The 15,120-nt window shown below is 37.1% G+C and overlaps 3 protein-coding genes across 6 annotated transcripts; 2 read left to right on the top strand and 1 right to left on the bottom strand.

The window, feature by feature from the left end:
* Positions 1–3,034: 3,034 nt before the first annotated feature.
* LOC124211852 (uncharacterized) lies at positions 3,035–4,761 on the top strand. Its single transcript, XM_046611344.2, has 2 exons — positions 3,035–3,424; positions 3,527–4,761. The coding sequence occupies exons 1-2, from the start codon at positions 3,228–3,230 to the stop codon at positions 4,632–4,634; spliced, it is 1,305 nt and encodes a 434-aa protein (XP_046467300.1). The 5' UTR covers positions 3,035–3,227; the 3' UTR covers positions 4,635–4,761.
* A 1,061-nt stretch (positions 4,762–5,822) lies between these two features.
* On the bottom strand, positions 5,823–7,348 carry LOC124211853 (uncharacterized). The gene is made up of 3 exons (XM_046611345.2): positions 6,935–7,348; positions 6,721–6,843; positions 5,823–6,651 (listed from the first exon to the last, which is right to left on the bottom strand). The coding sequence occupies exons 1-3, from the start codon at positions 7,202–7,204 to the stop codon at positions 6,058–6,060; spliced, it is 987 nt and encodes a 328-aa protein (XP_046467301.1). The 5' UTR covers positions 7,205–7,348; the 3' UTR covers positions 5,823–6,057.
* Positions 7,349–9,177: 1,829 nt separating this feature from the next.
* Positions 9,178–15,051, top strand: LOC124212663 (uncharacterized). Of its 4 annotated transcripts, none has more exons than XM_046612972.2 (8): positions 9,178–9,311; positions 10,371–10,565; positions 10,625–10,921; positions 11,662–11,831; positions 11,908–12,259; positions 12,336–12,503; positions 13,035–13,202; positions 13,286–15,051. In XM_046612972.2, exons 2-8 carry the CDS (start codon positions 10,394–10,396, stop codon positions 14,497–14,499), a joined length of 2,541 nt encoding a protein of 846 aa, XP_046468928.1. In that variant the 5' UTR covers positions 9,178–9,311; positions 10,371–10,393; the 3' UTR covers positions 14,500–15,051. The 4 variants fall into 4 exon arrangements, with proteins under 4 accessions (XP_046468928.1, XP_046468927.1, XP_046468926.1 ...); XM_046612971.2 differs by having other exon boundaries at positions 9,257–9,635; XM_046612970.2 differs by having other exon boundaries at positions 9,258–9,515.
* The last annotated feature ends 69 nt before the right edge of the window (positions 15,052–15,120 follow it).

Here is a 15,120-nt window from a genome sequence, read left to right as displayed (position 1 = left end):
ATCTTGTTTAGGGTCACGGACTTTGTTCGATAATCGGTCTTTCCGTCATTGTCATGCATAAATTCTGATCCTATAATACCTGTATAATTTAATGGAAAATCTTGTGAAACTACATTGAATTCTCCGAGAATATTATTAATCCTGATTTTAATTTTTCCTAATGTCATTGGTTTGTCAACTTTTGAGACTCCATTAAGTTCGTATGTAATCGAGGCATCGATCGATTCTGGATTTTTCAATTCACTTATTCTTATCAAATTTAATTGAGATCCTGTATCTACTAAAAATTTTCCATTTTTGTGTTTGAGATCTTTTGATTCTATAATTATTGATGGTGATCTATGATTTGGGGATATTGAACCGATATTAAATTCAGCACTACGAATTTCTGGTGCATTTTTATTTTCTGTATTGGACTTTATCACTCTGCTACCTGACGCTGGGTCTCGGAGTTTCCCGTCGTCGCGTCTATTCGAGGGGAAGCTTGAAAGAATGTTCTTTGTTGATCACATGTTTAGTTAGTGCAGTATGTTGATCCTCATTATCTTGTACATTACGTTGATATTCTTTGAATCTAGTATCTAGATGGCGGCCAGTTTGTCCAATATAAACTTGGTTGCAATCGTTGTAGGGTATTTTATAAACAACGTTGGATCGTTTGCCCATGGGGATCCCATCTTTTCCCGAATCAAAGACAAATTGCAAATCTTTTGAGTTTTTTCCTACAAACTTGACATTGTGTTTGGTAAATAACCTATTCAATGACTCAAAGAGACCCGATACATATGGGATGGGGATAAATGTAATGGCTTGTCTATTGTTGTCATCTGCGGAACCAGAGTCAATATTATTGTCAAGTAGGTTATTGATATGAAAGCGTCTCTTTTTTATATGTTTGTGTAAAAGGCCGTGTGGATAATCATTTCATCTTAAGCTATTATATATAAGTGACAGGTTTTTTTCATGGAATTCGGTACTTGATAATTTGATGGCTCGGTCAACGAGATTAAAGATGGTACCTATCTTGTCGGACATCGGGTGGTGGGAATTAAAATTCAAGTATCTTTGAAACCAAGTTTTTTTGTGGAACAAATCATTCTTTGAAATCTACATTCATTCAAAGAATTCTTATCCTTCTCTTTTATCCAAGTATGTAGGTCTTTGTCTAATTTGACGTGAGTTCTTAAAAATTTCGCAAGTTCATCGATTGTTCGTATTTTTGCGTTAGTTACACGTTTAAATGGTTCTCCCTTACATTTTGAACGTAACATTTTAACTAGAAATTCTTCTCCGCATTGTGGTATGAATTGTTTAACACTTTCAAATTCATCTATGAATGTTTGAATCGAACAACCAGCAGAGGTACCATCGAATTCTGGTATTATTTTTAAAACATCTTTGTAATCGAATTTATGGATATATGATGATCCGTCTACTCTAAGCGATGTAGGTATTGGGATTTATGGTACTTGTATTCTGTTGAGTGCTAGTTTCCATGGGAACTTGAGTATTATCGTTATCAGGCATTTTGAAAATTGTATTTTGACTTACGTTACGAAGACTATAAGCAATGAATGACGATTTTCAGGGGTTGGGCGGGAGGGCGAAGTTTCCGTTGAAATTGATGTTCTGCGATGCAAGCTTCTACGATGCGAAGGTCTGTGATGCGAAGGTCTGCGATGCACTTCTTCGATATCGTCTGGTAATATGTTGTTGATGACAGTTGTTGTAGATGTTTAATCAACAATGTATGTTGACAACAGTTTGAAGAAGTTTAATTCGATGATGATTTGGTCACAATCATTTATCAGTTATATCGTCGATGTGTATTCCCAATGTTGAAAAAAATTTTCCGAGTTTTCGAAGATTTCAGTAGCGTTGATTGTTTGATGATTATTTAATTATTTCCAGTTGGCTCTCGCACACGCTGCCACCATTTTTTGTAGAGCTGTTACGTTCCGAGAGGAACGTTTCGAGTCGATTCTGATTCGCCGCGTGATTTAAATTGTTCTCTTGACTTACGTAGTTGGTATATGTAAATCTCGGGAATCCGCTGATCAGCTCCTCAGATCTTCTCGTTCAACTCGCCTACAGTTCTGAGAGTTTGTTAGGTAAGGCTCGTGCCAACCATCACTATGCGTGATTGAAATAATTATTTATGACAACACTTGGGTTAATTACACATTTATTAACAATCTCCTTCTAGTTCTCTATGGTAGGTTTAGAATTGTGGTACAGATCGGTGTTAATCACTATCGCAGTGACAAACTGTTAATAAGTTTCGGAGGTTCTGAATGAATTATAATGTGATTTGATTCTAGGATTTCGGTAGAGTTCTGATCTGTTCTCTATGATGTCTGAAGTTCTTCTCTTCTATTCTGTTTTCTGGAAAGGTTGGATTAGAGAGAAAGTAGGAGGAGTTCAAAAGGAGTCGCGGTTTCTCGCGGGTCTCGGATGATTGGTTAAGGATGATGGAATAATTGGGGGTAAGGTTTCTGGTTCGTGCGTGAGATCTCGGTGGTGGATTAGCGCGAGGTGGTTGGTTTAGAGAAGCAAGCGGCGAAGCGCTGATTGGTCTTATTATCATTAAAATGAGGGCACTATCCCGAATTCTGAGAATAAGGGTTTCTTTCTCTGTGAGCTATCCGTGATTTCTCTTCCCACATTTCCGGTGTTTTAGTCTTTGTGGTTATCTTAACTGTTGCAGGTTTTTATTATTTTGGGTTATTACGGTTGAATGGGAAAAAATATATATACCATGTATGTTATGAATTTGACTGATGAAATAACGGTTAATCTAGCGTATGAGAACTATCGATATAAGAATTTGGACGTTATGATGGTAACTATGTGTGTTGGTATTAATCTACGACTATCGGTAAGAGCACATAAGGCTCTCTTATGGTAACTGCACGCTGGTCAGGTAGGGCGCAGAGAGGGCGCCGCCGTGGATACCGGCTGGCACGTAATACCCCTACCACTCAAAGTGCCGGAGTTACCAGACCTGTATGTAAAGCCCCTCGCACACGACGCTTGTTTTGCTGCTGGATTGCTTGCTAGATTTTACCGCTGGGTTCCAAGTTGGCTGTGGCGCTGGGTGCAACGATGGCACCCTCGTTGGGTTGGCTTCACACGATGCTTGTCGCTAGGCGTGCTGGCGTGCAGGGAGCCTAGAGAGAAAGTATAGGCGAATACGTAGTCCCAGCATTTCTAACCTCAACAGTACCATGGACGCTCGAGTGCAACAAACTATTGCGGCTGAAATAATTCGACGTAGGAAAGCAATTATCGTGTCAGCTGTAGCAACTGCTTTTAAACGTAGACATCTACTGAAACAACGAAAACGTAAATTGTGGAGTCGCGAGTGGCTGTTACGGCGTGATAGAGGACAGAATGTTCTAAATATGGTATTTCGTGAGCTCGGGTATGTAACTATATGATTTTCATTTTATTTATTATTACTTTTTTGGATTTTCAATTTTATACTTGACTTTTCAATGCATATTTATACTAAATTTTTGTTTAGCCCTGAAGATCCAGCCAGTTTCACCAATTATACTCGAATGATGGAAGATGACTGGAATGAGTTGTTGACACTTCTGACTCCGGCCATAAAAAAACAGGATACCGTTATGCGTCAAGCTATATCACCGAGGGACAGACTCACTGTGACTCTTCGATATTTAGCAACGGGCAATACCTTTCAGGATTTGAGCTACTCCACTCGCATAGCCGCGAACACAATTTCAAAAGTGATTGACGAAACTTTAAGAGCAATAGTAGAAGTACTCGACTCAAAAGTATGGAATTTCCCATCATCGCCGGAGGAATGGCAGGTTATCGCTCACAAATTCGATACTTTATGGAATTTTCCTCATTGCATCGGTGCGCTGGATGGGAAACACATCAATTTTCGTCCCCCTCGAAGTGACGGATCGATTTACCGTAATTATAAGGGAAAAGACAGCATTGTGCTTCTGGGTCTTGTCGATGCTGAATACAGATTTTTGTTCATTGACGTCGGAAGAAATGGACGTATGCACGATTCTGCTGTTTTGCGTGAGAGCCCATTATGGACTAAGATCAACGATGGAACTGTGAACTTACCTGCGCCATGTGAAATTCCAGGCTTTTGTTACAAATTACCGTACGTGATTGTCGGTGACGACGCATTTGCCTTGAAACCTAATTTGTTAAAGCCGTATCCGGATAGAAACTTGACGCTTGACAAAAGAATATTCAACTACAGATTGAGCCGTGCTCGCAGAACTGTTGAAAACGCTTTTGGCATACTGGCAAACAGATGGCGCGTTTTACTTTCTACGATATCTCTCTCCGTTCAAAAAGTAGAGAGAATAACTTACGCGTGTGTGCTTTTACATAATTATTTAATCAATAAATCTAACAATGATTCCAGTCAATGGTACATACCGCATAATTACAGAATCTCAACCCGCGTTGATAGTAATTGTAATGCAGTACAATTATCCGAAGGGCAGAATGCCTCCCTATATCTGAGAAATAACCGAAGCAGTAACGAAGCTCTAGAGATACGAGATAAATTTTGTGAATACTTTAATACTACAGGCATAGTGCCATTTCAATATACCGCTATTGAACGAGGTAACTATTAGTCGTTGCTCTACGAGCAAGTTCATAGTATTTATTCATTTATTAATTATTTACTAGCACTGCGGCCGCGGCTTGTATTTGTATTTGACAGTATTTGTACAATGTTTATACAGAAATAAATAAATGCCATTACTGGTTTTATATTATTCGAATTTTGTTTGTGTACGAAAGACTTTTGAAAATATCTGTTTGACTAAGCAGCATCGACAATTAAAAAAAGAATCCCTCCAAAATTACACAGATTCTCGAGTTTTTGGATATTCGCCGAGGACTTCTGGGAAATTTCGATAAATTACGGAGAGTGTGAATGGCCAGAGTGTTGTTCGAAGTGCAAGCGACGAAGGGAACGATTATATTTTTTTACGACTTTTTCTCAACGATTATCGAAGCTGGTGTCAGAGAGAAAAGTTCGACCGAGAAAAATTCATAGTTCCTGAGAACTGTGAACTGTAGTTAATTTTTGTTCCTTCATCGATCTCGCCGCTTCGCGTTGACCTTAATTTTAGCAATTGGAGTAATTTTTAATGCTTACAATTATACATAAAGAATGACGTGAAATATTAAACATAAATAACGAAATGAAAAAACAAACAGGAGACTTATGGAATGGAATTTTCATAAAAGAAAATGAAAATCAAGATTTTTTGGTTGTCGGTGATGTCAAAACAGGTTGGTGTACTCTTCTTCTGTCACTTTCTAACCAGAATTTATTCCCCCTCGATCGAACAAGATTTTACATCGAAGAAATTGTCATGATTGTTTTTTTTCGATTTTTGAATTTTGAAAATTTAAGGAAAACGTGGAAAACAAAAATTACCTTCGTTCATCATTTTTTTCTGGTTTGTTTGTCGATTTTTGAAAATTGAAAATTTAAGGAACACATGAAAAATGGAAATTTCTCATTTATCATTCCCTTCAGGCTTCTTAAAAGTTTATTTTGCTTTTCTACGGAGATAAAGGCACGATAGGGTGTTTTTTTCGATTCGACAGATTCTGAAAATTTGACTTAAACGGAAAAAATAAAATTTTCTCTTGTTTATCGTTTTCGTCAAAAGATGTTTCACTTTCCCACAGAGATAGAGGAACGATAGGGTGTTTTTTTCGACTTTTGAATTTTGAAAAGGAACACGTGGAAAATAAAAATTTCTCGTTCGTCGTTTTTTTATCGGGTTTTTAAAAATAGTATTTTGCTTTTCTACAGAAGTAGAGACACGATACATCGAGATTCATAGCAAAATACAGTGGCTTATATTCAAAGTGCTACACATCAATCAGAATAAAATTTATATTTATTGTTGTTTTTTTTTTATACATCAAGATCAATCACGTACAGGTATAAATTCGGATTTTTAGTTTCTTTTTCTCTCAATTTTTAACATCGATGTACGTACATTGCTTAAAGCTTCAAGAGCTGAGGTATTTTTTTTAATTTTTTGATCGATGGTAGTCGGTAGTTTTGGCATTGATAATTAATTGGGTAACTTCATTCATTACCTCCAGCTTCAATTGTTCATCTCGAAACTGTCGCAGTAAGCTCCCCATGAATGTTAAAAATCCATCTACGCAGTCTGGAGTTGAATTTGTCGGAGGCGTGTTGATGGTGATAGGCGCATTTATGGAATCGGTTAAATTTTTTATGACGGTGGAAAATTCGTCACTGTCGTCCAATCGCGGATTCTTTCTTTTGCGTTTTGCCGAAGAGCTTACTCCAGACGTCGAAGAGCTGGATTGCGAGGAACTATGAGGACGTGGAAATGTATTTTCTTGCAGGTTGTTGGCCGTTACTGATGAAAGGGATGATGAGCGACTCCTATGTAGAGATGGTGATGAATGTTTATGGATCTGCAGCGAAGTACTATGCGTATCCGACACTTGTATTGTTGAAGAAGATCCACAGAGATTCTCCTGCGCTCGAATCATCCCGTCAAACTCTGTGATAAGAACATCATCCACGTACTCAACGTTCTCGTAATAAGCTCCGTCTTCGGAGTTCTCTTCCATCATGTGTGTTGCTGTACCCTACAAACAAAAAGGCATGAGTTTTGCATTCACAAAGTGTTTTTCATGTTTTATCATTTTTAGCATTACCTGACTCAGCGGCATATCGGACAGCGAAACCTGACTATCAAGAGAAGTCCTGTTTCTACGCGGGATCACGTAGGAATCGAGGAACAAAAGTTTTTGGTAGTACCACAGGCTCGGTTTATAAATCTGGAAATGTTTACATAAATGTTTATTATTGGTTATATTTTTTATTTAAGGTTAGTTTAGATTTTTTAGTTGAATAGTAAAGAATACTTACGTCATCGGTGCCAGTCCCGCTTTTTAAAGAGGATTTAACCTTTGAGTGCTCGATATTAAATTGATTTCGCAAATTATGAAATTTATTTGCGCACTCTTTTGTCGTCGACGCTGGCCTTAACCTCAACACTGCGTTGTTCACTCGATTAAGAGCCATGGTTCGAAGGTTTTTATTGTGATAGTTCGGCGAATTGGTTGCATACAAACACGGCTCCTCTTTGTATGCATCAATTAAAACGGTTATTTGCTCCACGGACCACCTTTGCGTCATTTTTTAATTTGGATCTCAGTCGAAAAAAGTCAGAACAATGAAAACACGCAAGAAAACCATCACGAAAAATAGCACACGTTCTATCACCGAAATCCAGCACGCGACCACGCTTCAGAGCCATCAGAGGCGCCACTTTCTAGCAGCGCTCCCAGCAGAGCAGCCATCCTAGTACCCCGCATGCGATCTATCAGCAAAACAAGCCTCGTGTGCAGCGGGCTTAAGACCGTGCTCTTCGATATCATGATGAAACGACGGCAACGCTATCTGTCGGTTAACGGCGGCAACTCGAGGACGTTGTTTTCATACCAGTAAACATATGATTCACATATAGATCACGGCATGTTTTAAATTATTGTTTTATTTAGTGCAATACGAAATTAAAAGTGATATTATGAGCCACACTATCATCTAATGTGGATTTCAGAATTCCCATGCAGAATTCTTTCGCGGATAATCTGTGCCGAAAGGTAAGTAAATGCACGAAACATATGAGATATTCTTTCAAATTCATTGTAATTTTTACTACGTATTTATTTTTAGGATTATCGTATTACTAACAATACGATGATCAATTAATTAAACATTTACAGGGTATAAACTATTGCAAAGCCACCATGTTCAAGAGGTCGTCGAAATTCATGATGAAGCTAGTGGAGAACGAATCGTCTCTGCGAAAGTAATACCACAGATGAGAGTACATAATTCGCCGTACGAAGTGAAATTAGAGGTATGTAATTATGAGATAAATGAATAGTTCAATAATAATGTAAAAAATATATTTTCAGGAACTTTGCATCTATACATGCAGAACAGAAATGGAAAATGGAGATGTATCTCCTTATCAAAAAGATGTAAATAATAAAGGAATAAGTATATTGGCCATTGAAATTAGATTTAGAAAAACACATTTTTTACTTCGGTTTATAACAACATTAACAAATGACAGATTTTCTTTCATTATTAAGAATGGGTATAGAATGTGAAACTAATAATATATTATTGGTGGAGACTATTTCATCTTTAAGAATAAGCATAAAATTTTGAACTAATATTTATAGATGAAAAACAATGAAATAAAAAATAACTTGCACGTGATTCTCTAAAAATGTTGATGCGAGATTTTAAATTAAACATGATTAAAATTTAGTATATCTGTTTCGATTTTTATTTATACTGGTTTTAGTACGTATATATTACTTAAAAACATCCACATCGTTGACACAGTAATGAATATTGAGTACTGTATGTTTTGATTTGCAGATTTTGTTTGTGCATGTATGTTTGTGTACATTTTGTGTGTATTTTCTCGATCCTTATGTTCTCTCCGAGTGTTCTTATTCGGCTGCCACGGCTTGTTATCTGGTGTACTATAAAAATAAAACATTACAGAAAATCTGACGTTTGTATATTTTCAATACGTTAATTCCTTGTATCAAATTGTTATAATATTACTTACATTCTTCTGACAGCTTTTATCCACTCATTTCTCTTGCTAATTTCCCAATTTCGTCTCGAAAACGAATAAAAAGTTAACTCTGGATTTTTCAATAGGGTATTTTTGCAATCCACAACACAACAGTACCTCGTACCACACATTTTTTGTTTATTTCGGAGGGCACTTTTTAATTGAATTAATACATAAACCGCACAGCTGACCGCACTGCCAAGAGGCCTTTTTTGAGATAACGAAAGAAGAATTGTCTGAATGCGATTTGAGCGCCTCTTAGGGAAAAAGTAAAATTTTCGCTATAAAATGTCAAAAAGGAAGGCGGCCATCGCAACCTAATAAACCTTCTTGTTATAAACATATTTCGTCAATTCGTAAAATACGCATTTGAAGTGAGTGAAAACCAGTGAAAACCGAGTAATTGTTTTTTCCACCTCGACTGACATTAAATCCGAGGAAAAGGTGGCAAACGGCGAATCGCAAGGTCATACGGGAAAGGGGGAGAATGTGTGTAAGGCAGAGGAAAAAAGTATGCGTAAAAATACGTGAGATAACACCACTGCGCGAGGGCCGAAATGGATTGATCATTGGATCGTGGCCTGGATGCATGCATGTGTAATTTACTACGCGCCGCGGTGCTTCAATTCGTCGTGAATGCAGGCCAGTATATTCGTAAATGCATACGTACGTCACACATGGAGATTTCTCAGCACCGCACCGTTCAATCATGCATTAAAATGTCAGCCGGCATGTTGCATGACGAGAGTTTAAAAAACAAGAGGCTGGTTATTCGTGTTGTTCTATGCGATCTGCGTCGTAGAGACTCAAACAGGCAACCAATGGCTTGCCGTCGCGGAATTTGAGGTTAACGTTAATTTCAATACCCTTTTTCCACAAATTTAATTGTGCGCTCGTCGTTTGTTTTTGTCACCGTTTCGATATCGAAATTCTATGCTACGTAACGATCATCGGACTATAATGGAGGTAGCATCTGAACTCGCGTTTTGCAATTAGTATATCTAATGGTCAAACGTTGAGGTTATACTCTGAGTGCAGACCTAGTCAGACAGCAAGTCACTTATAAATCAGTTATTTAATATGCACGATTTTTTCTTACCCTCTTGTCCCAGGAATATAACACGATTGTTGTTATCTGCAGGTATCATTGTACTGTGCGTTTTTAACACTTCGAATATTACAGTTTCATTCCCTTTACGTAAGATAATCGGTCATTTGGGTTAAAAATTGTTTGTCGTTATAGGCGGGTTGACATGATGTGGATATAAGTTTCAAAGCTTCTTATTCTTAGGTGGCAAAACAGAGGTCTTCTTTTTATCAGAGAACGCGCATTCTTGAATTTTTTGATAAATCCTTATCACCCTGTTAGACGTGGATTAGATATTGTTGTCTTTCAGCCTAACTTTAACTACAAACATATCATAAGAATCCACAGAATCACTCAAGGTTTCTTATTGAAAAAGGGAAATTTGTAGCGCGGTTTGCAACGATGAAATTTAAAATTTTATTGAGGATTCATGACGAAGTCCTTTTACGGTTTACCTGCCTGAAACACATCTTGTGGAGGTTTTCAGAAGGCTCCACAAATCAAACGAGCACAATGTTTCACATGAAATTTTAATTGATAATCAAACAGTTGATATCAAGAATAACTAGATGAAGGAAGTCAAATTCCCGAAATGAATAAATAAATGAATCTAGGTTCAGAATAAAAACAAACAAAGATGATGGGACGAAGTAAGTGTCCGAACTGTGGAGAAAATACAAATGCATCATCTTCGCGCCTTATCGAAGATGCCTGTGGCCACAGGAAATGTCGAATTTGTCTCGTCGATGAGGAGGACGGATGTAAGACTTGCCAGAATACGCCACACATTCAGAAGATTGGCAACTTTGGTAAGCAACTTTGAGTGCATGTCCAAATGTCTTTATACCACAGGTTTTTTCTATTCTAGACTATCCAGCATGCTCCTCCCAACTGGAATCTATGCCTCTGGATTCCAGTGTATCTAAACCCCGTTCTGAGAAAGAAGAAACTCCCTCGCAGCCTCTGGAACTTGTGATGAACAAGATGCCGGACCATGATCGAGTTCAATTTGATGAGCAAGATTCGTGTGAATCGGAGAGTTCTGGTCGCCAATCGGAATGGGTTGATGATCAGAATATAAGTGCTGAAAATATTCCAGGAATATTGAACTTGAATCACAACAACTCTGCGACTTTGGCGCAGCGATATGTTACATCTGAAACAGGTGAAAAAAAAATCCATGGCATAGATAAACTTTGAGAAATTTTTACTTCTAAGATATGGAGAAACCATATGGAAAGATTTAACATTATAGCAATACCAATGCATTATCCAACAAAAATTCTGTGCTCTTACAGCTATTGAAAATACCTACATATTTCATATGCCAGTCAGGTCTCTTTTTCCACTTTTTTCGCGATTTCCGTAGTTCGAAAGTGACGCAAACATAAAGTCTATTGCATATATACGGGGGAAATGTAGGGGGAATATAGAAACAAAACCATGACTAAACAGAGGTATCAAAAATGTGATTAAACCAGATTAAACTAATCATAATTAGAAAAAAAGTTTGTGATTTAGAAAGAAGTTTTTAACACTGGAGTTCAACTGCAGATAAATTTTTGGCAGCAGATTATACTACTGTCTTATTGTCGAATAATTCATGTGGTTTGTCTGATTTTTATGAACACTATTCTTGTTTTATTCGTAATTGAATCCCTTTCAAATTGTCAGAGACTGACATTTTTATTCAGTTCGTTTGTTGATAAAAAAAATCCAATACGTACAACTCTTAGATTGATTCTAACAAATTCAAGGCCATTGGTTTAGTCCGCTACCACTTGTGCTGAGAAGCAGATGCATTCAGTGGCATTGAATGTGCCAGAATCAATCTAAGGGTCTGTACAACCGTTATAATTTACACATAAATACAATAAATAAAGAAAAAATATTCCCTGACTCTAGGGTTTGATGCTAGCGAGCAAATGACAGAACTCCAAGCACCTGTTATCCTCCAAACTCATGCCCAAAAAATGGAACCACTGGAACTAGTCACCGACGTACGATTCTCTCCAAAAACCGAAAACAACCGTCAGAACATGCCACCTCAGATAAGAAATAGAAACGAAAAAAATGTTTGTACTTTTTTACTCGTACTTGTACCTCGAGTGAATTCACAGAGGCGGAACTGACATTAGACATTTTTTCCAGGATGAAACGATCGATATTCCTGAACGAGAAGAATCAAAAAAAGTAAAGGGACGCAAGAATAGTAAGCTGAAAAGAAGTCATATATCCATTATACCAGGGCCACAAGAGTCGTACAGGTGTAACATATGCGGAAAAACTTTTAAGAGTACTACGGCACAGAGATATCACGATTCCTGTCTCACTGGGATAAAACCGTACAAGTGTACCATATGCGATAGAAGTTTTGTTAAGCAGTCACACTTTCAGTATCATGAACGAACACACACCGGCTACAAACCTTTCAAATGTTCATTCTGTGGAAAAGCATTTCCGCAGCGTAATAAACTTAACAGGCATCTTCATTGCCACCAAGGTATGAGGAATTTGTTCCTAATCTACATTCCAAAGTTTTCGGTGATTGAGTATAAATGTTGCAATCGCTGTCGCAGATGAAAAACGTTACAAATGTTCCATTTGCGAGAAACGATATAGCAGTCAAAATGACTTGAAGAGTCACATGAACGTCCATACAGGCGTTATGCCATATACATGCCAAATTTGCAAGAAATCGTTTCGCGAGGCAACCAATTTGACACGTCACATGCATACGCATTCTAGTAAGTCAAATAATTATTATATTTTAACCCTTTAATTTTGTTTAAACCCCCACTCAGTGTACCACCTTTTTAATTATTAAACTATATTTTTGGTAACAACTGCCAAGTTTTTTGGTTCCACATGGTCCCTGAAATATATCTAAGCAAACAAATTATGAAATTTGTTTATTTATTTATTGCAAAAATAGAAACATGTAAACAAATGGTTGAAATTCGCACTTTTCCACGAAAATAGGTATTTTCTGCTGATCTACCATGAAAATCGAATGCCAATTTTTACACAAACTTAAGTCACACCAAAATATCTTACAGAATTTTTTTTAAATGTATCTTGTTTTTGTTTGGATCCGTAATTTTGAATTTCCAAATTGCGAGTTTAGATTCTTAATCACCGACCCCAAAAGTCCATGTATGCAAAATTTCAAGTGCATCTATGGAGAGATGTATACATGACAGGGTTAATCTCATTTACTTTCTAAAATACGATCCCAAGCTTTTGGAGTACTTTTTCTAACCTTGATCGCTTGACAGATGAACGACCTCATATGTGTGAACAATGTGGAAAGAGCTTCAAAGATAAAAGCTTGCTGGTTCGTCACAGGCGTACACATGGAAAGGAGCGCCCATTTTCATGCTCAGACTGCTCTAAAGTATTTTTATCCAAAAGTGAGCTGAGTCGGCATCTCGCAGTGCATTCCGGTGAGTCCACAAACAAAGGATTGGGGTTTTGGTATTGCAAATCAGTGTTATTGGGCAGTGGGAGTAAAAAACATATGTTTCAGACGACAAGCCGTTTCCTTGCCAGTTTTGTAGCACTGTATTCAGACGAAAGGACAATCTTAATCGGCATATGAGACATCATCATTCGGAGGATCAAACCTCAATGTCGGAAAACAAAACTAAAAACGGGGAGGACGAGACTCGGCCGGTGAAATTAAAGCCAGCTATTACTTCTAAACCAAAAACGAAACCAAAAGGAAAGCCGCGAGCCATTTCGGCTGTGTTACCAAAGAGTCCGTGCAAAATGTCACTTCATTATCTAAATTCCCATGCGCAAATTGACTCTCAATTGGATTGCAGAAGTAATGTTACACCGGTTATAAGGACGACTAGTGAGTTGAGTAATGCTGTGCCTGTAATCAATGGACCAATTAGTATCAAACGACCAGAAGAGAAGATGAATTCTCCAAAAAAAGCTTTCACTCATACAGAACCAATTCCACTGGCCGAAGCAGTCGTTATAAACCGTAGAATCGAAGAAAAGTTATATCCCAAAACAAATTTAAATCATGACTGTTATTTCCAATCTGACTTTTGCAACAGGATTGACAGACATTCGGTTCACAAGATAATACCCCTCCGACCAAATACTTCCAACAAACCAATGACAGTTGGCAAGATTCAGAGCCCTGAAAGATCACAATTCGAAGGTCAGCCTAAAAAAACGCAGCCTTCTCTACCTGAGAAGCTGCTTTTTTCGGAAAATCAAATTACGCAGCTTGAAACAGTTAAAACATTGACTGAATGTCACGATACAAAAGGCATGAACATGCCAAGGCATACAGTTCCAAAAAAACGTGCAATAGATCAGTTGAAATCAAAACCTATAACTGATTACTCTTCGAAATTCCTAACAGTATTTTTACCGGAAACTCTGTCAAGCACAACCAAGTGTGAACCAGAGAGAGCTAATTGTGTACCTACAATTACAAAAGCTAGATGTGCAAATAGCAGGAATGACTTGAGAGAGTCTAATTTATCCACCGCATGTGGCCCAGATAACTTTGCATCGAATGAAATTAATGTAATACATATAGAAGGTGTAGAAAAGTCGTCGAATGTTAAGAAATTGAGCGATATACATTGGAGACGGAGGACATCGGAGATACTAAGACCTCGCATCCATGGATTCAATTCTTACATAAATTGTCAATTGTCTAAATTAGAAATGCCCAACGAATTGACTGATGTAAAAATGGTAGGGGCTAGAAAATAATTTTACTAACGTTTACAAAATTTAAACCGGTTCGAAGGTCGGATTACATTGAAGGTATGTGATATAAGAAAATTGAATAGACTCGGAATTGCGAATGATGTGATATTTTGATTGAATAATGTTTATTCTTATTTTCATAAGACTTCTTACAAAACTATCTTATGTATTATATTATATGTATATACACGTTAACTATCATGTGGTAATTAAACTTTACAACTCTTCTTTTCACGTAAAACTGAAATTGAGGCGAATGAATTGAATATTTCTTCTATTCGAGTTTTATAATAAACTTTTATATTGTTTATATTTCAGTAAAGACCTTATACAGTACTCAATTATTAATAAAACATTTTTATTCTTAATTACAACCCTAAAACTGTCGTAAGCTTTACAGCGATAAAAGTTACATAACTTATTGTCATGTTAAAACTGAACTTCGAACTTGTCCAAAGTTGTCACTAAATAAATGAAATACGTATATATATAAAAAGCACATTTTCTATAGTGAGTTTCAGTCAGGATATTACACTCACAAGCCACTGAGCAAGACGCTCAGCTTAATTACTATGCAACTTAAGACAACTTTTAAAAATCATTTGAATTTCAAATATTAGTGAC

Source organism: Neodiprion pinetum, chromosome 2, assembly GCF_021155775.2.
Source record: "Neodiprion pinetum isolate iyNeoPine1 chromosome 2, iyNeoPine1.2, whole genome shotgun sequence".
Classification (NCBI taxonomy): domain Eukaryota; kingdom Metazoa; phylum Arthropoda; class Insecta; order Hymenoptera; family Diprionidae; genus Neodiprion; species Neodiprion pinetum.
Note: the sequence above shows the minus strand (reverse complement) of the source record. Positions and strands in the feature narration are given on the sequence as shown.